Here is a 26249-nt window from a genome sequence, read left to right as displayed (position 1 = left end):
CTGAGATAAGAGTGTCGGAGCATAGCTCAGATAGAAAAACATACGAGGGCCGACCTTCCCCTGGTATGAGACTTTATATGTTAGGAATGAAAGGTTTGGGCAAATAGACTGAAGAATGGTATGTCAGCAAAACAGGCTGTGTGTCTTTTGCTGTTAAAACCAAAAATCTGACTTGTCCGCTGCAGGTCTCACTGCTTAATCATGCTAGAATACTGAAACAGACTAGCAGAAATAAGATTGAGACCTAGAATTAACTAGTTCATGCTATTAAAATGAGTTCAGATGGGACGGTCCGGATCTTCACAGTAAACACTTCAGTGGACGTCAGCCAAAGAGAGGTGTTAGCAGACATATTAAAAAGGAGCGGCGAACGACGGCGACTTGGCAGACGGGTGAAGATTTGCACCTGCAGTCATCGAAGGTGGTCCCCGGCGATGCCAACGCCAGACGCTTCCGGAGCTCATCGCGCTCCCTGGTCACCTGGCGGAGCTGCAGCAAGATGGTGTCCAGGTTGTCACCCGGCTGCCGGTTGTCGTTGATGGCCGGGGGCGGGGAGGACGCCTCGCCATTAACAGGCGAACCTGCAACAATGAGCACGTTATCGCAGGCCGAGCGCTTTCAACACACAGTGGATGGAAGTTTTCCCTAAACAGAGCAGATTAGTCCAAAAAGGCCACAGGCTCATCCTCTTTTCACTGAAGTGTGATTGAGACTTTTCTCCACAACAGTGACGAGAACACATTCTAAACCAGCACAGACTCATGTTCAGGGATGTTTTCTTCGTGAGAACATCAACTACAGGAAATCTGAGGATTATGGTCATCCTTGACTCAACATTTGGACCTTTGCGAGCTTTACGTAACGCAGCTGAGTCATTTGGACCTTTGTCAAAACGAGGGAAAAGCAAACATGCCACACTTCTCCAAGGACTGAGAGACTCTGGGAGGCTGTTCTTGCCCCACTGTGGTGAAGTAAAAGAGAGACACTAATATGAGAGTAAACCGTTTCCCTTTGCTTTCCTCCTGCACTGCTGTGATGTGTCCAGTGTTTGTATACAGAATGTCAGAGCTGAGCGCATCGAGCGACTGGGGTCATGAATACGTACCAACACTACTGAGGGAGCTGCTGCTTTCTGAGTCCGACGGCATCGTGGAGAGGACGCTGTATGTGGAACCTGAAAGAAGAAACAACAGTCACAATCAGTGATAACGTAAAAAAAAAATCCTCAAACGGAACATTTTTGCTCATCAGACAAACAGCACACTTAAAGATAGATGAGACAGGGACGTTTGACAATTATATTCATAATCTTAAATACTTTAGGTCTACTTGGTGAAGATAAAAGATGCTTGAATCGAGAAGCAGCAACCTGTTCAAATGGGTGGGGAAAATAAACATGGATTTGTGTTTCAACTCAGAACAGGGTGCATGTATAACTTCAATTATTTATTTGAAACAGTTGGTAAAATCATCAAAAATTCATTTCCGAAAATCAGGAACAGTTCAGAGAGAACACTTCTTTTATTTTCTTCATTCCACTGAGCCAACATAGTGAACACAATGAACATACTGTTATGTGTATTTTTTTTTTTTTTTTCCCTCAAGGAAATCGAATTAAAACATTTAACAGAATGACTCACTGACCGGTGCAGACGTCAGCTGAAAGACCCTGGTTTGATTCTGAGAGAAGGGAGTGAGTTTGCATGTTCTCCCCGTTTCAGGTCAACGTGAGCCAAACAGACAGGACTAACTTTGATCATTAAAACATTATTAAGTTGCAGTATTTCTGAGATCTGAGGTTAAAGAGGTTAAATGTCTGTAATGTTTACAGAGAGCAGAGCGATGAACCACTTCCACGCGTTAATTGCGCGTAAAACGTGGAAAGAAGCGAGTACTACAGACCCAGCTGAACTTTGTCAGCACGGATGTATAATAAATGAGTTGCAGGGGTTTATACTTGGAATAATAACTTAACGCTCCGTCTTAGCGGCTCTATATTATCACTCCAGACTGCTGTCGTCATTAAAGCTCCCGCTCCCTCACTGTGCACTCTGCCTGGCTTTGATGTATAGTCTCTGTATGTTTCTGCTACAGAGGCAGAATGTCACGGCTGAAATGGGATTTTCTCTTTTTATGTCAAGCGCATAGAGAGTGGGGGGGAGACAGAGAGAAAATTATTCTCCATCTGAATAGCTGTACACACCGTTAAGCTGGGGGATATTTCACACAGGATACTGCAATCCATAGGAAAGGCTATGCAGATCCCCCATTATACTGCAGACTCCCAGCTCCAGAGGGCAAACATAAACATGGCCAGGAACTGAAACAGAATCCTTTAAAGAAAGATCGCAGGCTTGCGCTTTTTTGCAGAAGGCATCATCTCTTGTGCATTGGAGGTTTGATTTTTTTATGAGAACACACGCTAAAAATATATTTTTTTATGCATCCATGATTTTGCGGCAAAAGGATGAATGATTGCTTGATGTTTTTTTGGTTTTTTTTGGGAAGTTCCTCTTGTTGTTATGGTCGAAGAGTTAGACGAGATGTCTATCCAGGAGGGTTTTGCACTTGAGATTACCATCTCACAGCATACGTACTCAAAGATCCGAACATCAGAGAAGCTCGAATCATAAATATTTAGCATTCTCTATGAAGCAATCACTTAAAATTACCCACTTTTTTTCTTTATAACCAAAAGTTACTTTCTCTCAGCACAGATAAAGATGACACCAAACGATTACACAGTGCTCTAGAGATGAGGGGAATGGCGGCCAGCTTTGTCAGCGGCAATAGATTGGCACCAACTGTTGGAGACCTCCATCTATGTCCCTGCTTCCCCACTGGGTTTAACTCCAGCCCTCGGTGTGTGACAAGGCCAAGCCTAATTAACTATGAGCTCTGTGCGACTGAGCCACTCCATCTTGAGTCCCGCAGATGGAGGAGAGGAGGGGAGGAGAAGGCACGGAGCAGAGGAGGACAGATGAAAGGAGATAGCTGAAGTTGTAAAAAGAGACAAGGAGGGAGGACGTTTCAGAGCGAAAGAGGGAGAGAAGCAAGGAGAGAGACTGGTTAAGAAAAAATTTTTAAAAAAAAGAGAGAGAGAGAGAGAGACTCCTAATCCGTTCTGACGCTCTACACTTTCAGTCTGCGGAGTGCTCCGAGCGCGCGGCTTTGATTTCATATTGTTCCGTCAGACGCGACGGGACCCACTGAGGGCCGCGCGGCATTAATTCTCTACAATCAGCACCGCCACGCAGACGGCTGCTGCTCATTTCCATGGCGGCACTCAAAAGCAGCGGCTGACTTCTTGAACCCGGTATGTGGCTGACGAGGTTTCATAGTAAAAAGACGTGAGCCGCTGAGAAGTATTACGCCGGCTCAGCTGTAGGATGAGGCTGTGCGGACTCTCTGAAGCTCTGAGGGACAGGGTGACTAAAAATGCGGCGTCTTAAGGCAACGCGATGTAAGAGCAGTCGGGGCCCGTGCCATATGGGTAACGTGCCTTCAGCAGCTGAGTCCCTGATTCAACTCTCACGCAACGCAGCCTTTTTTTCCAGAGTGTCATCGCCCTCTTTAGCAGCGCAGGAGCATCGAAACGGGGATGGACAGCTCCGACGAAGTGTTATCAGCTGATAGAGCAGATTGAGTCGCTCATCTCGCACAGTGCACTACCCTTCAGAAAAAAACATCTCTACTTATGTGTTGTTTGTGCAAAGTTTGTCACATAAAAGTAGACAAAAGTCCAAATGATTCTAAGCGTTTACAGCACACACTGCAGAGGAAAGTACAAAATATCTCTGCTGTGTTTGGATGGAGGTGTGTTCAGCAGTAGCTGCTGGTGTCTGTACATCTTCACACGAGGAGTTCAAGGACCGATTTAACCATTGGTCACCGCATCTTGAAAGCTCTTTAGAAAAACTCACAATGGCTAATGGCTGGAGCTCTAATGGATAAAACGGGGGAAAAAATATATGCTTCAGGCTTTCAGTTCAATCTAAAGGACTGATGAGGCTAAATATAGAAGAGAGGAACATCTGACTGAACTACAAGCCATGAAAACACCTATTAGTGCTCTTTTCCATTCATACTGTCAATACATTGACGGTACTTCAAATACCAACTCGGGAGACATTTTTAACAACCATATCGACCTCCAAAACTTTTTAAAACACAAAAGATGAGAAACATTCTTAAAATCGAGGAGAAAAAAAAAATACCTCAGACATATTTCTAGTATTTAGTCATAGCATCGAACACAAAGATCTCTTGAAGTTTTGTGATATTACTTTACAGCATATTTTCCACCTACACACAGATTAAAATCCCAATGATCTTCACCACTGAGTGCACTCAATGAACAATCAGCGACAACGTCTGCAAACGAGACAGTCGTCACTCTCTCAACCTGATCAGGTCAATGAGAAAAGCACCAGCACCAGAATACCCATGTTTAGATCATCATCACGGCCTGATTGGTTACACGCCTTGGCCGCAACAATGAATGCGGTATGGACTGCATGTCACATACACACACGAGCCATTTCGTGGTCAAAGGGTCAATAGCATTAGCTTTTTCCAGCAGGCTTTTAATCATCGATACCAATTAGCACCAGTCACAGCGGGTGAAGCCGGTCATTTGTAAACACGTTCATTACATCAATAAAACAGAGATCCATAAGACCGGCGCACAAAGCCGAAGCTCTGCAGTAGGAGAACCAAATTTCTGCTTATAAAAAACAGGTAGACAGGACAGAAAATAGCAAAGAAATCTTATATTTCCTGTTAAATCCTAGCAGACACTTCCTGACAGACTTCATCAGGAGCCACTGGATATGCTAATCTGGATTAAACATCTGCTACTGACTCATATCTGAGGACATAGTCAGAAATTTGACAGTTTAAAAAAAAAAAAAAGTCTGGTGCTACGATAGAAATAGGTCAGGGGAGCACTCGCCTACCTCTGAGGCTCCACTTTCCCCACACTCTCCCTTGCAATCAGGCAACGTGCTCGGCTACCAGCGGTCGCTTAAGAACATCCAGATTAGGTTCTCCAGCACATAAAGCAAGATGACACGTGTTGCCATGGTGAAAGGGATGAGAGGAACAGAAAATTCTGCAGAGAGGAGCATATGAGTTGAGAGGCTGGTGGAGGAGAGCCTCATCAAAGGAAGATGTAAAGTCTGGCTTCTACCGTTGGGTGAGCCTGAATTATTCATCAATGACAGATATTCCTTTATCTGACAACGAGAGTCTCCCCAAACATTAAACAGGTATGATTATCACTGCGACTGCAGCGGCTTCAAACTCCCTTAATGATGACGAGCCAGGAAACTACAGATTTGAAGCAGACGGGGCCTCTGATCTGTTGCACCGTAGCTTCTTATTAAAGGAGTGTATGCATTCCAAAAATAATACACTTTGCCAACCTTCATTAGTCGTTGTCAGCTCTCGCTGCAAGTGAGCACTAGCAGTTAAAAAAAAAAAAAAACAAGTCCAAACATCCTTTGTTCCCCCTTCTCCTATTGTGTCCTCTGCTTCGTCGCCATTAAACCACAGAGGCGCAAATAATAGCAAGACTAATAACATAGCTGAAATCTGCCTGCTCGTTTACAGTGTGCTTAAGTGAGGCTGAAGGATGTGTCAGCATAAAGCCAGAGAGCAGAAACAATCTGTTACCCTGGCATCCCGGACCTCTAAATACTGCCTGTGGCTCTGCACACAGATGCCCTTTAAATTAGTGAAGTACCCATCGCACTCCCAGCGCCTCCCTACTGTGTAATCATCTCGAGATGTTCTCAGACAGCGAGTCCAAAACGCTTACTTCTTTCCTCTTATGAAATCTATAGAGCGAACCGTATCCCACACTGAAATATGCATTCATGAAGAAATAAATGCGTGGCGTAAACGGCTGCACAAGACAACACATGCAAGCAGTAATGGGGACCTGCATCAAGCTACATTACCATAGCAAACGGTAAGTACGTACGGTCTGCTGATAATTGGTCCTCTTTTGAAATACCGTCCGTTCACAATCTAAACCGCACAAATTGGATCCCATTTTCAGATGGTCGTCATTGTTTGTGGGTGATGAGATTACTGAATAAATGTATGCTAGTTCTTGTGCATCTCCTTCGCATCTCAGTAGAGCGGAGGGGAACCATAATGCTGGGTTTATGCAGCTGAAAACTGGGATAAATATCAATTGAAAAGGTTCAATATCCCAGTTTTGTTCATCACAAAATAAGACATGTGCAAAATGGCCAACTCCAGCAATACAAGAGCATTTAATACATTTTCCCCACACAACATGCTCTCAGAACAGCCATTTTAAAACTTTTTTCTCTGGTTGGTCTGTTATACTGAAATAGGCATAAGGGATTTAGTATGAAAGCAAAAATATGATGAGAATAACTTGTTTTCCCTCTTTTCTAGTGGAAAGTGTCAAGTTTCATCATGTTCAGATGCATTTTTCCTATTGGGAAATAACACAACTCCAACCACACACTTTCTCACAATTCTACCAAAAAAAGAGATCAACACAGTTTCTGGAAAACTATTTTAGTCCTAAAAACTGTACAATAGGGAACAGTGATTTAGATGCTCCTAAACACTTCATATAAGAACAAGTTCCAAGATTTAAACTGGGGTTACCACATCTGCAAAGACAGCAAACGACAGGAACTCCCATCGTCCATGCCTTCCCCCCTGCGCTCTGCCTGCGTTTGGCTGTGGGGCGAACTTCTGAGGAGGCAGTGACACCACAGGGCAAGATTCTGGGCAAGCAGCCAGTGAAGGCCGTACTGCCAGGGAAAAGGATTGATCATCTGATTTAAGGAGTCCACACCAAGCATAAACACGAAAGCGTCTAACATGATGGCTCCATGAGGCGGGATTACTCCGCCGCACGCACATCGCCTGACTCACGGCTCTTCACAGTGTTCATCTCGCTTTGGTCAAACCCACCCACCTTTTTCCCCACTCACAGGCCCAGAATCTACCCCGAGGCATGTCTCAAAATAAGACCCGTTGACTGAAATCCAAGACCATCATGCTCAGTAATTTGGGATCTGTGCAAACAATCTGGAACATTACATGAAAAACAACAAGTGCAAAGAAAGCTTTCAGCTCATCCGACGTATCAGAACTGCTGAAGCATCCCAGTCGAAAAAAAAAAAGAAAGCCCCTCAGTGCCATCCAGGCTGGTTTATTATCAGCGAGCCCTAACAGGGTTTTTCCCCTCTAAAGAGCCCTAGCTCAGCATAAATGAAACATAATTTCCTTTTGAACAGCTTTGCCTGGGCTATGGGTTGTGTCAAAAACACACACACACACACAAAAAAGGTGAAAAATGTCTGCAAACTGTCCTCAAACACACTGCACCTCCAACAAATATGAGATAAAACATGCACAAAAAGCCTGTGTGTGTGTGTGTGTGTGTGTGTGAGATGGTGGTGTCGGGGCCCACTGCTGTGATTTTAGCCATCTTTGTGACATTCCTTTCACGTTTAATCACAGAGAAGGCCGTGTTGATTCAGATACCATTTTATCTTCTGCTGAGATAATTCAGTGATTAGACTGCAGTATAATTTTGTAAAGGTCGCCGAGAGAGAGGAATCCAGCGTGGAATCAGAAGTGCGTACAGTCATTAGGCCGACTTAACACTGCAGATGTGACGGGCCAGCCTATTTCTACTGCGCACAACAACTAGGAGAAACAAAAATAGTGTGCTGCACTGCAGCCAACCGCACACGGCTTCTGATGCTAAATCTTGGTGGCACATGTAAATGGTTCTAGCCCTTTAGATTTACGTTAATATTTCCAATGAAGTCAGAGCCCATCATAAAAGGCCTCTTGGCATGAATGTTTTCTCAAATATTCCTGACGTGCAAGACCGTGACACTTCAAAAACAACCTTGCAGACAGAAACCAATCATTAAAAAAAAATTCTATTTCAGTTAGGATTTTGCTCCAAATCATCCCGCAGATGTTTAAAAACAGCTGCATTTATTAAACTTTTGAGTTTGTCTGATTTTCGCTGCGCGCGTCATCCGGAGTGATTCTTCTAATCTATTGGAAAGAGGCGGCTCCGGCTTCACAGTAATCACCGTTATTTGTGAAGATTGCAGATGTGATTTGAGCCGAGGTCACGTGTCCCACGCTCAAGGACAAACGGCCGCAGAATGCACAAAAGAGGTCATAAATGGACTCGCTTGATTATACAGTGTGTTTTAACGCTTGAGCGGTCTCGAACGTGCTTCATGCGATCCAGCTGAAATCGATTTGAAATATAAAGTGGGCTGCACAGTCATGTACCGGTCATCGGTAGTGAGAAGAATGCCCCTTTCTCAAGTCCAAGCTGGGGGAGGTTGTCTGATAGGAATTTGCATGTTTTCCCTGTGCGAGATTCTTCTCTCCAGGCAGTCTGGCTTCCTCCCACAGACCAAAGCATGCATTCGAGGTTAATTGGCGACTCTAAATTCCCCCGACATGCGAATGTCTGCCCTTACGTTTGCCCTGTGCACACAGCAAGTAATGTAAGTGGAACTAAAATAAATATATTACATTTTAAAAGGTAATCTAACGGCACAAGCAAAAACCGCAACAACAGGCTAGAATAGAAAAAAAAATTAAACAAAGAAAACAGCAGAACAAAGAATCCATAAAGCCTCATGGAAGCAGAGATGGTGAGAAGAAGAGAGCGGCGATTCATTTCCATGACTTCATAGCATTGGTAAACATTTAGATGCTGGTATTTCCTCTACCTCGTGGGGTAATTAGGAAGCGGAGGAACATGTGTAAAATGGTAATGAAGTCCTGTTCTACAGTACAGCCTCCTGGCTGTGGCTCGCACATTCAGAGCGTGGCTGAGTCTGCCATCAGATATTAATGTTAGCGAAAGTGGAAAAATATACAGATTTTACACCAACAACTCACTGGGTCGGAGAACAGGGAAAATAAAGTGGAAAAACAAACATTAATGACCAGGTGGAAATAGTGAGGTTTGCCTCTCTTTATTGGGCTCTTGAGGCTCTCATTAAGTAGATTTAGTGAGGAAGAGTGCCGGCAATAGACTACATAGTAATGACACTGAAAATAATGATTTTATCATGTTTCAATCGCTGTAGCATAACAATTTAGAATATCAAATGCATTGTTTTTGTATTAAACCCTACAATTTAATTTGAATAATCTGTAAATAGTTCATATTTTTCCTGCATGAAACTTAAAATCAAACTGACTACTCCCAGGTCTGAGATAAAAGTTCACATCAAATTTGTCCCAGGAAACCTTAAAAAGCCTTTCCAATCCGTAGTGTTCTGGTCTGAGAGTAAGTCAAAGATCACGCAAGCTCTGTTCCAAGCGTCAGACTTAATTTTGTTGGCTCACATCTGTAAAACAAACACCTGCAAGTCCTGCAGCACTCCGATGACCTCGCCTGGTACAGGAATGGTATCTCATATAGAAGAGATAGAAAAGACATTTTGCTTACATTTAGCAACCAATCCCAGCCTGATGTTTGATTAGAAGACAGAAATAAGGAATGCCACCTTTAATAACCGGCACGGTTTCAGCAGCAAAAGATGTTATATTTGGTGCCCTAAATAAGTTTAAAAAAACCATTTTCCTAAAAACGTACGTTTTACCTCAATGCAGTCACTTCACCTGACCGCAGAACGCTTGCTCTGCAAGAAGAGAGGAAAGTGGGACTGAAGCACAATGAAGGGCGAGGAGGAAGAGGACCGGGGTGACAAGGTGAATGACAGTGTGCGCGCTGCTGAATGACAAACACCGACATCGACAAAGAGTGATGAAGAAAGTGAGGCCAAGAGCACCCCATGCAAGATATTTAAGAGCTGCAGCCGTGACAAGAGCACCGGGGTCGTAACTCGTTCTGGCTGTCCACTGAGGTTTATGGAGTGGGACAGAAACTGGTTGACAGAGAGAACACCCCCTCCAATAACACAAAAACACCGGCCTATGTCCTCCACTGCTGTACACAGAGCAAGCTGCTGACTGGACACTTTGGGCCTGATCAACTTCTCAACAAAAGGCCTGTTGTCTCCCTCTCTCTCCTCCTCTGTCTCTCTGCCATGACCCTCTGTTTAAGTCTGAGCAGAACCGAAGCGGCTCAGTAGAGGTAAAAGGAAAGATAATGAGTCACATAAAAATGAGGAAAGTAGAGGGAGGGAGTGGTGAAATCCAGAGGGGGGAAAAAATTATGATAAAATATAAGGATAAGAACCCAAGACAGCAAGGAAATGAAGGCAAACAGACAGCAGGAGAGAAGACTGTGGACACTGCATCCTGTCAGGGAGAATCGTGTTGCTCTCCTCTCGGTGTACGTTTAAATCACTGTCATGAGCCTTTGGATCTGAAAAAAAAAAAAAAAAACGGGTGGGGGAATGTGAAGGTGGGTCTCTTCTCCTATTCCACTGCTCTTTAGGTTCAATATAATCTATGCAGTGCAAGGAGATCACAAGTTAAGGTGTGAAACAAGCTATTTCTGTTCTTCGTGAAATCCAGTCGAATCCATCTGACAAGACGGGAACGTGCGTGCCGCCTTTATGTAACAACAGGACAAAACCTTTAAGGATACTACAATACCTCAATGAATCTGGTCTGCAGAGTTCAGAATTCTGCAAAAAGGCATTCTGGTGCACAAAAACAGACTATATATGAGTATATGAGTGAAAAACTAATGATCTACTGAGCAGGAGAGTTCAGCAACTGAACACCTATTTGTGCACCAGTCGGCCTTTCCTCTGGCTCTAGGATGCTTCTTTGGGTGATTTCATACATGTGCACATGCAGAGGCTCTGCTGGCACTGGAGGCACATCTGACAACGAGAGCAAGCAGGCAGCATGAGGAGGACAAGCTGAGAGCAGGTTGCTATCAGCCAGACTCGTCACACTCGTATTCCCTCTCCTCACACACCCTGCGTCGTTTGCAGACACACCACGGCTCTGAGGGCATCATCCTGAGGTGCCGTTTCTAAAAGTTTCCTTGCCTGAAGATAATCCAAGAGCAGCTTGTCTTCAGTTTGTTGCTACTGCGGTTAAAATGTCGTAATCACATCATCCAAATCACAATATTACAGAGCATAAAGCAGCACATGAGAGAGAGAAGAAAAAAAAAGAAAACACTTGAGCAGAAACAGAAAAGAGCCAAAAGCGTGGCAACTAATACAGAGGACTGCAGGGGCATGATAAAGCCTGTCTCGCAGGGAGAGTTTACACCAGAGAGAAAGGAGAGAAGGTCTAATCCACTGTTTAATAACCACAGGCCAACAAGCCAGGCTCACAACTCAAGCTCACGCTTTTCCTAACACAGGGCACGTCAGCTTGGCGGTCCAGTGCTAACGTCTGGAAAAGTATGTGAAGAAAAGACCAAAAACATGGGGCCAAGTGCAGCCAAAGTCAAAGGACAAACAGAAAGGGCAGGTTTTCGCAGTAACTAACCTATCAGCAACTGTGAACGTGCGTCAAAACATTTCAGGGTGAGTGTAACTCTGCAGCAGCAACAGTCAATACAAGGAAGTAATAAAGCTTAAAGAAGTGTCGGAGATCCAGCCAGCAAAGCAACAAGACACCAGCTCAGTATTACCTGCTGAGGTTTCCTTGCCAGTAACACACTGAGGCATGCTATAACTTGGCAGCTGTAAACAAGGGCCCCAGACATAAAGCCACAACTCCGTCAAACAGATTTGCATGGAGGTGTTAAATGTCAAAGACGCTTAAAGAAAATAATCATTGCTCTGCATCTCCTCCCCACTTTCAGATCTCCGGGCTTATCCTGCATTCAGGCCCTCGGGGCATGACGCTGGTTGTGAGTAAGCTGCTGGTTTCAGTCATTCAGACAAAGCAGAACAGGCAAAACTAGACAAGGCTTTTACACTCTGTTGCCCTTCGTCTGTGTGGAACACCAACCAAAACCACTGGAGTGGGAGGCTGTCGCAGTGAGGACGACAGCACAAATGCAAATGACTGCTTTGAATTAAGTATAATTTAAAATGTATTATTCAATGCAGCATTTGAGATAATCTGCTTAAATCTTCCAGATATAAGCTTGGTCTTCTCAATCAAAGGTGAAGTGGACTGTTCCACCATGCATGGACAGGCCGTGTGCACGGCACACACACCCATGTGTAGGTCGATATGGACCAGCATGTCAGCTGGTACACCCGTCGTCATGGAAACAACTCAGGCTACCTAATGTACCATGACTACATCGTACTGCTCATAGTACATGAGAGCCGATGGTGAAAGATATTAGTAGTCCTTCTCTGAAATATTCAAAACATCATTTAAAGAATGCTCCTCCTGCATAAATTGACTGCTGTGATCTGTGCATGCTCCCATCCTCCAATCAATACAACACACACATCTGTGTGATCTGTGTATTGAATAATCAGAGGGTAGGAGCATGCTGCTGAGGGAGGACCAAACAGTCCTTGTGTGGTGTGATCTCAAGTTTTGCATTTGGTCTGCAAGGAATGGTGGATGCCTAGTTCAGAAAACAAAAGCCAATATATCAAATGATGCACATTTAAGGCGAGGAGATGAGGTAAGGAGTATAGGGTTACACTGACTGGAATTTAGTTGCAAATAGCTAAGCATGTTTAGATACAGACTGCTGCAAGTCATTGTAACCTCCACATGCACTGTTGAGATTATTCCCTACACATTTTTTGGGGCTGATTGTAAAACAAGCTGCGGGCCTCACTGCTGTGTAGACATCCACACGCGTCTATTGCGCCAGACCACCCAGATTGCGCTCCCAGTAGGGTCTATCTATCCACACCGTGGTGGCTGCTCTGGCTTTCTAGATGCAACACAAAGCTGGTCCGGGGGAACCGGAGGGGGGGCTGGGCTCTTACCGGTGGAGTGGTCCACGGGTCCTCCGCCGTTGTTCCTGAACAGGGCAGCGTACAGGTCAGGGTAAGCCTTCTCCAGGGCCACACACAGGTCGAGGAAATGGTCGCTCTCCTTGTTCATCAGCATCTTCAGAAGGTGGTCGACTTTCTCGGCGCTGGACGAGCAGTTCTGGTCCAGCTCGAACCTGTCGAGCTGGCTCAGTGTCCCGGAGACGATGAGCAGCTCGATCACCCGGTCCGCATCCGTGATGGACTCCAATAAGTTCTGGTGGCACTGGTCGAGCAACTCTTTGTGCTTTGGCTCCATTGCTGCCCGATGTGATTCCGTAGCTCCCCAGCTAACCGAGGCGGCCAAGTGGATGTAATATCCTCCCCGATCAAAAGTACCGAGCGATTATGGAACTCAACTTATCGAGGCTTGCAGAAGTTCGCCGGAGCCACCACGGCATTAGGTTGCACGGCAGATCAATTTTTATAGCATATTGGAAAAGGCACAAGAAGCCATATTTGTTGCCCAAGGCTGTTGACTGCACTAAACAGCGATACATTTTCCCATCTTACTAACGTGTAGCAGATATGGCCGTCTCACGGTTCCCGTCGGGAGTACGCCTTAGCACAACACATTTTCCTCTCCTCGTGTATCATTTCATGCACGCTTTTCCGACTCAACTGCTGGGAAAACTCACGTAACTCCGCCGCTGATCCTCACTTACACTGTATCCTCCGCCATGTCTGAGCAACTCAGCAGCTGCTGCCCGCTGTCAATCAACGGGCCGTACAATGACCATATAAGGGCAAAAGGGGCGGGGCTCAGAGAAAAGCACACCCCTTTCTTCAATGGGCGTACACATCAGCCTGTAGTACGTCGAAAATCCCAGGTGGAAAAAATGAGAATGGAGAGAAAAGCCATGGAAATAGGGGTAAAAAAAATAAATAAAATAAATGTAAGATTTTCAGTCTATGCATTTGTCCTGCTGCATTGTTGTATATACAGCTCGATGTGCACAATATAATATAATATAATATAATATAATATAATATAATATAATATAATATAACATAACATAATATAGAATAGTACTCGTCACATACAAGTAATGCTACAACGTCAGTTCTTTTATGTCAAAATAAAATCATTGTTTTGGCTTGCTCACTGTAAAATCTATTTATTTGAGAAATAATGCTGCCGTTGTCTGAAACAAAGAGCATATAGTTATTACCATTTCTGTTTAAAAATAACAACGTTATCCTTTCAGCATATACCTCCAGTGCATTCAAAGAAAACATGTTTTAGATGTATTTTATGTCTCAGAGAATCGACATTGCATACAGTGACTCATTAAATCAGTGGAGCCCTAATGGTTATTCTCGCTGACTACATTGAGTATTTTATTCGGGGAAAATGGTAATACAGTGATAAAAATAAAAGGATTTTATTCCGTCCTTGCATAATACTGGTGCTGAAGCCAAAGGCTTATGCACCGTGCTCTGAGCTGCACTGCAACCAATTTCAGAGTGAGCCCTCACTCTTGAATAAGACAGGGGAGGGCCGTATGTCATTTCTGAATGTATAAGCAATATAGGAAGGTAACAAATGAAATGTGCATTTGAGTAGGATTTGTGAAATGCATAATGATGATGATGGATGCACTCTGCTTCCAGACTACAGCTGAATAAAGACTGTTGGCACAGAGGCAGCGTCTGCAGGCATACCTCTCAAACCGTGACCTTATTCATGCATGCACTGAATCTCATTGTGACATCTACAACTCCCTCTCTCTCCCTCTGCCCCCTCTTTTCTCTTTCGTGTGCCATGCTGGCTCTATAGCTCCTGCAAACATGTGCTATCCCTTCAGATGAAAAATTAATTACCATTCATTCATATCAAAGGGAAGCAGGTCCCCATGCTGTCACAGATTGGACGATTGTGTCTGTACCCTGCTTCTGAGGACACGCATATAAATAGAGAAGACAGCCTGATGTGTTTTATCTTGGGGCTATGAATGAGTTTATTATTCAGACAACAGGGATGGCTGTTCCAGGCTGTGGAATGACTTTCTAAAGTAATTTTGGACAAAGTTGCCTACTAAACAGCTGAATTTGAGGAATATAACAACTTCATCTTTTATTGAAGAGACTGTCAACAAGCATTTGTCATTTATACTCACGGAGTTCTCTCAGGAAGAAAATCTTATGGATTTTACGTATAGCCAATCAGAATAGACGTTTGCCTAAATCTCTCAAAGCTGAGGCTGCATGACCAAACTTTCCCACTCTGTCCTGGTGTTCTTGGTCACTCTATAATAATAGTTTATCATTTCCCCCTCTTTCTTCCATACATAATGATGGTGCCGCTATGAGTTGGTGACATGCATCATGCTGAGAATTTGAATTTAAACCAATCCTCTCCTTGAAACAGCTCAGTTTCATTAATCTGTTAGAATATTACCCCAAAATAACCTCAGTTCTGACAGACATTTAATTGGGTGAAGCAGTTTTTAATTACCGGTGAATTACACAGCTTTCAGCTGGTCGGATGCAACAGATGAGAGGTTTATGATCATACTGATATCAGAACAGACAGGCTGAAACACTTTGAAATTACCTTCTAAAATTCAGCTAATGATATTTAAACGATCATCTCAAAAGTGTTGTAATCACATCCGATCTTCATTAAAATCCCCGCTATTGTAATCTAAACATCCATGTAAAGCCCACAGACCTTCCCCACCATTTGGAGTGTGCGTTAACGTGATGTGATCAAAAATGATTCTTCCAGCATGGCTGTAACCCAAGGGCCCCCCCGCCTCCACCCCTCCACCCTCACCAGTCTGACAGCCTTGCAGACATGGTAGACTTGTTTAATGTGACCAAGGCAGCTTTATGATGCCATTAATTCTACAGGCTTCCCCCCTTCTCACTTCAAAGAGTTATTGATCCTAGTGCAGTTAACACACTCACACACACACACACTACTGTAGCCAGTCAAGCACAGAGCCACATTTTACAGTCAGGTGTGTTCGACAGCAGTTTTAAGTGAAGCCAGCGGGACCTAATAAGGCATCCAGTGCCCCCTGAGTAGCCACACAAACTGGTCTTTCACCCCTCCAGGAAAGAAATTATTTGTCTGTATTGATTGAGCAAAGTGTAATGTATTTATGGGTCATCCACTGGTTTACGCCGTTGATCGTTACACATTAAGTGCAGAAGAATCAAGACACTTGTTTTGTGACTGGCATAAATATAATCTGTGACCATGGGTATTGATTTATTGTCATTATGTGTTGATCCATATGAGCTCTGCCTTGTTGAATTTCATATTTTCTGGTGTGGTTGGCGAGTATGGAAAACCACTTTACTGCCCTCTGCTGGTAAACCGGGACACTGCTCGGCACAAATAATGTCAGAACAGCTCAAGTCATCTTAAGTTGAGTTCATGTTTGTTCCAAGTTCTTGATTTTCAACTAAAAAGCAACTAAAACAAGGCTGTATGTGTCAGTATTTCAGGTATGATCAGCCACAACTGTTTCCACTGTGCACTCTTGATATTTATTTTATGAGATTCTTGAAGATGAGAGTACAAATGAAATGTGACAGAGTTATACGTTCTACAAAGAAAAACAGGTATATGCTAAACAACTTAAAGCATCTTCTACAAACAGAACAGCTATCATAAACAAAAAAAAAACATAGGCAAGACAGAGGGGATTATAAAATTGCAAGCCTTATCTTTGACTTAGCTGCTTTATGTTCATTGTCCTGTATTTTCTTCATCCTCGCTGAAGATGAGAACTCCAGCTGAATCAGATATTGCTCGACTCTTGGCACAATCAAAATATAAAAAAAAAAATTCTTTAAAAATATATAGAATTCTAATTAGAGCTCTTACAAATTCTCTGTATGGCTATGGAGATTCAATTTAATGTCCAGCAGACGTATTGCGATTGAAAAACTATAAAACCTTTGGTTCACACTGGGTATACAAAAGCAACAACATGTATATATGTAAACATTGCATTGGGAGCACTGGCACGGCATGCATAGCTGGAGTTAAAGTATAGTGCATAAAAGTGGGAAACTGATATTCAGAGAAACATCTGAAGTGTAGTAGTCAATGCTTGATTTTCAATCACTGCCCCCACAAAGCTTCAGCAGGAGTTTCTTGTAGTCTCCAGATGTGTCTCCCTGTTAAACAGAAGGATCGATTCATTACCGATAAACGTCTCTCAGAAAAGAAGAAAAAAATACACACAAACATGAATGCAATGCTTTTATCAAATAAGAAATACTTACAGAGATGTCTGTGTACAGCGACTTGCCGTAGTTTTTGACATACTCTTGGCGAATATCCAGCATGTCAACCTCTGAACGGGAGACCATAATCCGGATCAGAGTTCTGTCCTTAGTCCCAGCTCCCTTCGAACAGAAATACACACATCTAAATTGAATACCGCACTACACACATTAAAGTATAAAACTAATCCTGCTCAGAAAGGACAGGGTGTTCCTCACCTTCATGGCTTTGTGAAGTCTCTCAGCAAAGTAACCAGGCGTGTTTTTAATGCACTTCACTGAAATAGAGAAAATATCTTTCATCACTGCACGTATTCATTGACCTATTTGCACCACTGACAATATTTACCTGGGAAATTAAAAGGAAAAAATTAATAAAGAAATATAGCAAAGGATGGAAATAAGCTAGTTTAAAGCTGTATCAATATTTGCAATCTGTGACGGTATGTTTTCACTCTTGTTTTGTGATGGTTTCATTTATGTGGCCACATGTTTAAATACTCCAACTGTTCTAATGTCAAGTCCCCAAAAGACCCATAACACTGGTCCTCTTTTCATATTCATTAGGGTCAGGCTTGCCTGGTTTGCTTGTTTCTGAATAGCTAAAGAAATAAAACATCACAGCATCAAATATTGATTCTCACAGCTTTAAAAATCATTTACATTTTGGACAAATGTAAAAATGAACACGTGCTGAAATGAAACACAGCAACAAGAACAGTGACAGACATTCAGCACGACTGTGCACACGACTTCACCACGACGAAGTATGGAGTGGGACTGCAACATCAATGGAGAACTTCAAACAAAACACTGAAAATATGTTACTGTACCATAACCCTGAGAAATGTTGGCAACAAAGGGAAGAACAAATTTATTTAGCAGATAAGAAAACATGCTGCAGCGCAATACAGAACACTTATTTTTTTCAAGATACTGTATATCTTAGCTGTATCACAGCAAGGAAAACGTGAAGGTTTTGTTACCGCGAACACAATTCCTCATCACTAATTGAAGACGTGGAAGAACTCACAATGCATGGGAGTGGCTCTTCCACTAACACACTAGGAAGGGTTGCGTGTGTGTGTGTGTGTGTGTGTGTGTGTGTGTGTGTGTGTGTGTATTTTCTTACCCACTGCCACCATGCCACTCTCGAGATCTCCTGACATCTCCCTGATGATGCTCTTCTCAATATCTCTGCCACACATCTTCTGGTACTCAAGAAACACTGCAACACATGCACACAATCAGTATTATAAAGAACAGTAATCGACAGACTGACTATCAGTCAATCTGATATAAAGATTATGTGTAGAGCCGTTTTTTTTCTAATTAAAACAAAAAAAAACCTGCTCTGAGGTGGGGTTTGCTTCTGGCACATAGAATAGCATTGAATTTGGACTCATCGGTTCCCAGTTTGTTTTCTCCGGCAGCATAAAGTGCCTACAAGCAAGAAGAAAAAGCAACGTGTACAAATCGATCCACAATGCAATCAGCAATTCAAGCCATTAAAAATATTTGAACTGCCACGCTGCAGACAAAAACGAAAGGTCTTACTTGAGCGTCTTGTTTAGCCAGGGAGATGTCCACAGTTTCTCGTTCATCTCGATTGCCCTACAAAACAGAGCAGAATATCCCTAATTAGATCTGAGGGCAGATGCTCTGAGACGCTGGGGAGGCGGGGAGGGATTCATTTGTGTCACGGCTGTACCTGAGAAAGAGAGATCAGCAGCCTGCGGAAATGGCCTGAGGTGTCTCCGCTAATGGCATCCTCCAGTTTCTTCTTGTATTCTGAAGCAGCAAAGACAAGTAAAAGCTTTAATGAAAACAAAACAAAACAAAAACAGACACAGACACACACGCTGCCCACGGCAAGGGATCAAGTGAAAGTCACTTTTCAAAGGCCGGTGTATATTTACAGTGAAGCTAATGACAGCTGAAAATGGGTTATAATCATTGTGCATTTGAACTGAAACCACAGAGCACTTTCACAACACAGGGCATTTTCCTGAAACCAAAACTGATATAATAACAAAATGTGATACATTTTCTGTGGGTGGAGTGATTACAGATGAATTTAGGGACAAGGACAGAGTTGATTATATCAATAAGAGGAAGAGCAGCCAACAATAACAACTGATTGAAAAACCTTTTCTAAAGACAGCACTAATGAGATGACTGTTTTTTTTTTTTAAACCACATCTGCGTTAAAAACACTGAGGATTACACCTTCATCTAAATCCACTGAACCAACTGACCCGAGTATATAAAAACAACCCAGAGTGGTGTAGCTGTGACATGTAGGAGAACAGAAGAGTGAATGAAAGTACTAGCAGTGCTATTGCATCACACCTGTTTTGTAAATGCGATTTATCTCCTTGATTTCGGCGTTGGAGCGAGAAGACAGGATCTCTATCAGACAGGCCTCATCAGTTCCAGCTCCCTGTGAGGAATACAGAACAGCGACAACTTGACAATCTCATCTTGTGACACTGTGACAGCTACAGACACTCCTGTGAATATGTGTGCATTGCATTATGGTTGTTAGCCCAAAACTATAAACAACACAGATCTTTACAAGCGCGCGACATTTTCTGACCTTGATGGCACTGTTGAGTTCATAGGCATCGAACTCAGCGGGGGTCTTCAGCATGGCCATGACCAGCTTTCTGAAGTCTCCAGACAGCTCTGAATGCAGGTCTTTAACCAGATCCTGGAGGGAGAATTATGTTTGGAGTCATTCAAAACCATCATTAACTGCTGCAAAGACTCTTGGGGAAAAAAAAAAAAAAGCTGCAGCCACTTCTGAGGACACGCTATACCCTCTGCACACCTGTTGTCTGCTTGTCACTGATTCACACTGCTCGGTAATGCACACCGAGTCTGGCCCATTTCTATATTTGTAAATAGTTTGTTGTAAAAACCATTTTTAAAAACAGACACTCTCCAAATGGAAACAGGAATGAGCAGGACCGTTACCTTTCCATAGGAGGTTTTGTAAGCCCGGAGCATGGGCACGCGCTGCTTGTTGGAGCGACTCCCCAGTAAGTCAATAATGGCTTGCTCATCAGTCCCTGTACAAACAAGAGCACAATGACATTGTAGACAATATAATGAGGCTTGATTTCAATTTTTATTAATAATGACAAGTGACTTTTGCACAACAACTTCATAGATGTAAAAGCAACAGATTGAAAAAAAAAAAATTAACGGGGTCCACAAAAGAGTAATAAAAAGCATTTGTGATTGAAACATTGACACAGCCAGAGATCTCCATTCATTGAACTTACCAAAGCCCTTCATGGCCTTCCTCAGGACCTCCACATCTTTGAGTGGATCAGCTCCAGGATAGTCCTTGATAGTTCCCCTGAATCCTCTCTGTGACAGCAACACAACAATGTACACAATGCAAACATTTCAAAAATGTGTCAGAAAGAGATGAATGAGATTGAATTTGTTGATTTATTTGTAACCAATAAGTTCCTCACGTTGATCTGCGGAGCGATCGGCATGGCTCCTCCTCCATAAGCTGGCATGGATGGATTTGGCGATGGGACCTTCGGGTAGCCCGGCATGGGCGCTGGTGCTCCTCCGTAACCAGGCATGGACGGGTTGGGTGACGGTGCACGGGGGTACCCAGCCATGGGCTGACCGGGCTGACCGGGGTAGCCCATTGCTGGGCCCTGCTGGGGGGGCATGGGCCCTCCTGGCTGTGGGTACACGCCATACGGCTGTTGGTTAGGGAAGGGAGTACCGTACCCGCCAGGCTGAGGGGCAGGTGGGTACCCCCCAGGGGCGATCATGGATGGGTGCTGAGGGAAACCCCCCACGCCTGCAGGGCTCTGGTTGGCCTGTGATTTGGAAAGATTGGTGCTCTATTATGTGTTCACAGATCCTTGAAAAAGATTTTATGATCAGTACAAGGAGTTAGTCACACCTTTTTTGGATTTGATTGTTGGAATTACATTGAAATTAGCATCATTTACATATTAAACAAATTTCAAGTTAATATCCAATAGGCTCATCTATCTTATGTTACAAATGGGCCTCAGGCACATGTTGTACAAGTATCCAAAGAAAGTGTGACCAGGCTAATAAAATGAAATGTCAGTTTTCAGAGAGCACAAATAGGAACAAAGCAGCAAATTAGAAAAACAAGAAAGAGAAATGTTACCTTGAAATGAAAAAAAAGCATAGATAATGATAAAATACGTGCCTAGTTTTCATGCAGCACAGAAAAGCTGAGAGGTAACGTGGAAATACTGAGAATTTTAAGATATGCTCTTTGGAAAAGTCTTACCGTACAGTGAAAGGACGCGCTATTCCTTTTTTTGGATGAGTTATTCATTCTAACTGGAATATTCAATGCAATAATCCAATGACAGCGCATTACACTGTTAATAAAACAGCTGTGGGTGCAGGTGATGTTGTTGCCCTAAACTTACCATGCCAGCATTGTATCCAGGGTTGGATAAATTATCAAGTCCAATGGACGGATATCCACCAGTCGGGCCACCTCCCCAGCTGCCTGCAGACGATCGACAAAGACAACCACTGAGGTGAAATCTGGATGCATCGTGCAAGAAAATGTTGCAAAAAAAACCATCATTTCTGCCTGAGAGAGGAATGACCTTTTGTACTGGAAATGTCATGTTTTCACTCGCTGACAAGTAGGTGGAGGAGGGCTGCAGAGAGAATGCGAGCACTATGCTGAGGACAGACTGTGGGACCCGCTCAACTTAGAAACAGCTGACATTTGTTTTGTTTTTTTTCTCTTGTGGGGAAAAAAAATTCCACCTCTTTAACTTTAAGTCCCATGATTCTTATTTCCTCACACAAAATGCAAACACAATCAAAATGACTCTTCATTGCTCTATTATTGGGTGAATGTGTGTTGACACACTTGGCCGGTTTGTTTTCCACACATTGTAAGAAAACAGCAAAAACATTAAAATTATTCTCCAGAATGTGCAGACTGTAACAACTGCTTTCACTTTTGCTTCATACATTTTTTTTTCATTGTGGTAAATACACCTCATCAACCATCTTCCCCCTTTCTATAAATACTCAGGGTAACACTTGTGTTGGTGGGAGGTTCATCTAGCTGCAGCAGCCTCACTCAACCATTTTATTTCTCACAGTTGCAGTAAATCCACTCTAAAATGTGCTTTCCAACTCAGCAGATACATGTCACTTTGATATCACGTGACTTTAATCTGCAGCACTGACAAAGCCAGAGAACCTGAGCCTCACTTGCATCAACATTAGAGAGCGTTATAAATAGGGTGAACCACGCTGAGGGAGCAGCGAGTACAAAGGCATCCGTGCTGGATGAAACTCTTGAAGCTGGCACTCAATGTGCGACTAATTGTCCATCTATTTTGGTAAAAATGTTCATTTAACAACAGAGCAAACTACTCAGGAAAATACAGGCCGCTCAGTGTGTACTAAAGGACTGTCGTGTTTGTGGCTTTCTGCTGTGCTTCTTCCCTAAAGCCGCTGTGACTGTGGCTATGATACCTTCAATTATCTCAATTATGGTATGGAGTTCTTTTTATGACAGCAAATTTCATCTGAAAGGCTCGTTCAGCTCTGCAGGGGGGGGGGGCCTTGTGGGGTCCTACCTCCTCACAGAGTGACAGATCAGAATGAAATCAGTACAAATCAGTCCTGTAAATGACCACTTCTTATTTTTTTTGGGCAACAATGAGTAGTTCCTTTGACAGCTCTGAGTATTGGCTTACCTGTGGGTAGAGGCTGCGGGTAGCCTCCTGCCTGTGGTGGGAAGGCTCCGGGCTGTGGGGGATAGCCTCCTGGCTGTTGCGGCGGGTAGCCTCCAGCCTGTGGGGGATAGCCGCCGGGCTGAGGGGGATAGCCGCTTGGCTGTGGCGGGTAGCCTCCTGCTGCGGGAGGGTAAGCTCCGGGCTGGGGTGGGTATGCACCCGGCTGTGGAGGGTAAGCACCAGCCTGCGGAGGGTATCCACCCGACTGAGGAGGGTATCCAGGGTAGCTCATTGCTCTGAAATTTAATGAAAAACAATCCGTCAAAAGGACACTGAAAACAAAGAATCGCCCAAATCAGCTGCCTAAACACGAGCATATGATTGGCTCCTGTAAATATTTCTTTCAAACATGATGAATACTGTGTCATGGCAACAAGAGTTGAAACCATTCCCAGCTGCAAGTTTGTTCCTCGTTGTTTTTTCCCCAGTTTGCAGATGTCTCCACTGACCAAGAAATGAACCACCTACATTTTCCAGACCTGAGCAGGAGGTCTGCTTTGAATGCTCTCGATCTGAGGACTACTTATGTAGTACGCTGCTATATACGGCATTCAATACTAGTCTAATTCATAGTTTTTCAGATGATAGCTCACTGTAAAGTACAGAGTGAACTGACTTTTCGAGCACGGCAAGGAAAAAAAAAAAAATTACCCACCCGTTTTCATTTGCTGTCATAAAATGCACTGAACTGTGTGAACAGTTGTTGGTTTTGAATGCAGCAACCTAAATGCCACTGTCACTGCGATGAGGCAACTTTTATCTTATTTAAACACAGAACGAAAAGCCTGTACTCCACAAGGACGACTTGTTCCATGTTTAGAGTGAGTCCAGCAGAGTGAAATGTAACACTGTCTCCTGATTTGCATTTTATAAAACAAAGGGGAAAAAAATATGTTTCCTTTTTTGAATATGCACAGCAAAAAAGAAAAATACCTTCTGAAAGACAGAAGTCAAACAAGATAAGGTCTGATGAAATGAGAAATTTACCTTTTGTCTTTGACAATTTTTCTTTACATCAGTTACAAAGTGCTTCTTTTCCTTTTCTCCCAGAGAGTTTGGGATATCTCTAAAGTATAAAACCTAACACAAATCAGAGTGAATATGTTTTGAGGTCACACACGAGTCATAATGGTGGAACTGAAGTAATATGACCATCCAATCACACACAACATCACACATCTGTAAAAAGCAGCTTCTCAATAACATGAGAAAGTAATTTTGAACATAACTGCCACACCTTGAATGTTGAAGTTGTCTTGGAAAATGTCATCTTGGTAGAAACACAAAGTCACCGATAATTAATTCTAGTGCATGTAGAAAAAAGAAATGATAGATTTTATACCCCTTCATTATTTTTGGGTCTCTATGCCCTAGACTTATATCAACACATTTGACAGCAGTTATTTATAGGAAAGATTTGATCCATATAGTAAATGTCCTATTTTGAAGTTAATATTTGGCTCAGGCATCCATGCTGCCCCCGTGGACGGCAATCAGTTTTTAGCAGAGGATCACTTTTTAGGTGCCACTCAGTGCACCAGGGGGTGATTATCAGGCTGCTCGGAGTGTGGGTAGGCTGGCTATTACAATATGATTGTCTTTTTCTCTGCGTTTCCTCTGCAATGGATTCTTGACCTGTACATTTCATCCAAAGTCAGTTGGAATTATACTTCTGTCCCCTGTGACTTGAAATTAGCTGAAGCAGAACATGAGCTGGGATTAGACCGTTGTGAGACAAGTTAATTTTACTCTATGGGCAATGTGTTGTTGCATTAGGAATATTGGAGGATATTTAAAGAAGTGTAAAAATATAATGTGCCCAAGCAGTTGAATTTTTAATCAACATCCACTCAAGAGGGTTATATGGAGGCTGGAGATCATTCTACCTGGAATGGTCTCCACTTGAGTGAATGAGATTAGATGAAAGAAGCTAAAACCGGAAAAAAACTACATTTCAACAGCGGAAATTTCAGTAAACAAAAGCAGGTGGCTGTCAGCAGACAGAGGGTGAGACAATGATTCAGGCACAGCTCAGAAAAACAGCATGGATCTTTGTGTATTCAGCTCAGTTGGTGATACAGAGCTCTTATTTAATAACCATGTTCCATCATTATAATAGAACTTTGAGAATTGAGCCAAACTGTTTGCCAAACGCCTTGCTCTTATATTTATTTTTCTATTTTTAGCATCGTTCTGTCGTCTTAGGTAAAGAAATGACGTCACTGATCATTGACAGCTTATCGTTTATGACAGGTCAGCTGCATGTGAAGCCAGGCAGTGTAAACATATGGCCATTCACAAATAATAGATAACTGTTGCTGCCATAAAAGAGGAACACAATACATTAAGCAGAAATCAGCGGGTGTGGACCAGGTGTTGCTGCTGGGTAACAAATGACGGATTGTCAGGTCATAAATACACATGGTCTATATGTAAGAACTGTACAGAAATCTTTCTCATTGTCAGTGATTCCTCCCAACCCGTCGAACAGTTTAAAGGCTGCTGAGAAATCCTGTGTTTAGTTCTTGTGCTTCCTCTCTCCACAGCAGCTATACTTACTTGAGTACGGGTGCTCGGAAGGGTCTCTTTCAAAGATGAAGGAAGAGAATAAGGCCTACCACTAAGGAAGCAACCACATTACCAAACTGGCTCTCACTATTAGAGAATCCCAAATTCCTGGGCGTGTCGGGCACTCCGTACCTTCAGATGCCTGCCAGGACAGCTCGAAACGAAACAAAGCAACACTAGTTGGATTGTTTGTTGCAGCGACACACTGTTCTGAAGAGGAAATCTGTCCGTGTGGTTGTTGAAATGCGATTAGAAGTTAGAGGGACGGACCAGCGCTGCTTCGGGCCTGTACTGATCTCATCGGAGATCTCGCTGGAGGAGTCGCCCCCCAGCCCTGTCAACTGGAGCCGCGTCGAGTCCAAGGCGACGATACTTTAACCTTAAACGCAACATTTAGCCCGGTCGAGCTGTTTTTAGCTTTGCGTGGTAGCGCTAAAAGCTCCGGTGAGTGTGTGGAAGAAGGTTGACAGGCTAACTAACGACAGCGCCGAGCAAAAAAAAAAAAAAAAAAAAAAAAAAACACGTCTCCAAAAAATAGCGACCACACGTCAAAAACATTTTAAGTCTTCCCCAATCTGTATTATAATAAATCCTGAGTATGAGTGAGGTTTCATTGTACTTACTTTCTGTCTCTTTCGCAAGCTCTTCCTGAAAATGTGTTTCTTCTTCGGTGTGTAGAAGGACAGGATAGACTGTACTTAAAAGATGTGGGTGGGACTCGCAGTTTCCA

General features: G+C 43.2%; 2 protein-coding genes and 1 long non-coding RNA gene across 7 annotated transcripts in view; 1 reads left to right on the top strand and 2 right to left on the bottom strand.

The window, feature by feature from the left end:
• Positions 1-13620, bottom strand: part of dlg5a (discs, large homolog 5a (Drosophila)) — a 37865-nt gene extending 24245 nt beyond the window's left edge. For 3 of the 4 annotated variants that reach the window (XM_030107427.1, XM_030107430.1, XM_030107428.1), the window contains exons 1-3: positions 12879-13182; positions 1106-1174; positions 407-581 (exon numbers count right to left, since the gene is read on the bottom strand). In XM_030107427.1, coding sequence (XP_029963287.1) covers positions 407-581; positions 1106-1174; positions 12879-13182 — 548 coding nt within the window. Of the gene's footprint in view, positions 1-406; positions 582-1105; positions 1175-12878 lie in introns of all 4 variants that reach the window. The other variant, XM_030107426.1, reaches the window with a different exon arrangement.
• On the top strand, positions 312-21266 carry LOC115399854 (uncharacterized). Its single transcript, XR_003932736.1, has 3 exons — positions 312-323; positions 1185-1192; positions 21188-21266. It is a non-coding gene; the product is annotated as an uncharacterized LOC115399854 (long non-coding RNA).
• Positions 16417-26249, bottom strand: anxa11a (annexin A11a). Of its 2 annotated transcripts, none has more exons than XM_030107478.1 (15): positions 26143-26249; positions 22913-23187; positions 21614-21696; positions 20657-21019; positions 20459-20546; positions 20148-20242; positions 19768-19881; positions 19521-19611; positions 18880-18959; positions 18726-18782; positions 18518-18611; positions 18301-18396; positions 17388-17446; positions 17169-17291; positions 16417-17060 (listed from the first exon to the last, which is right to left on the bottom strand). In XM_030107478.1, exons 2-15 carry the CDS (start codon positions 23181-23183, stop codon positions 17001-17003), a joined length of 1674 nt encoding a protein of 557 aa, XP_029963338.1. In that variant the 5' UTR covers positions 23184-23187; positions 26143-26249; the 3' UTR covers positions 16417-17000. The 2 variants fall into 2 exon arrangements, with proteins under 2 accessions (XP_029963338.1, XP_029963339.1); XM_030107479.1 differs by having other exon boundaries at positions 16418-17060; positions 20657-20878.

Source organism: Salarias fasciatus, chromosome 13 (genome assembly GCF_902148845.1).
Source record: "Salarias fasciatus chromosome 13, fSalaFa1.1, whole genome shotgun sequence".
Classification (NCBI taxonomy): Eukaryota; Metazoa; Chordata; class Actinopteri; order Blenniiformes; family Blenniidae; genus Salarias; species Salarias fasciatus.
The sequence above is the reverse complement of the archived record's forward strand: the minus strand, read 5'-3'. Positions and strand labels throughout refer to the sequence as shown.

What these genes read in the sequence shown, in the direction of transcription:
- anxa11a (XM_030107478.1), bottom strand. Translation starts at nt 23,183, where the DNA reads ATGAGCTACCCTGGATACCCTCCTCAGTCGGGTGGATACCCTCCGCAG. An exon ending in GAAGGCCATGAAGGGCTTTG is followed by an intron (nt 20,243 to 20,458) that starts GTAAGTTCAATG and finishes TTGTTTGTACAG; the next exon opens with GGACTGATGAGCAAGCCATT. An exon ending in TGGCTAAACAAGACGCTCAA is followed by an intron (nt 18,612 to 18,725) that starts GTAAGACCTTTC and finishes TCTTGCTTGTAG; the next exon opens with GCACTTTATGCTGCCGGAGA.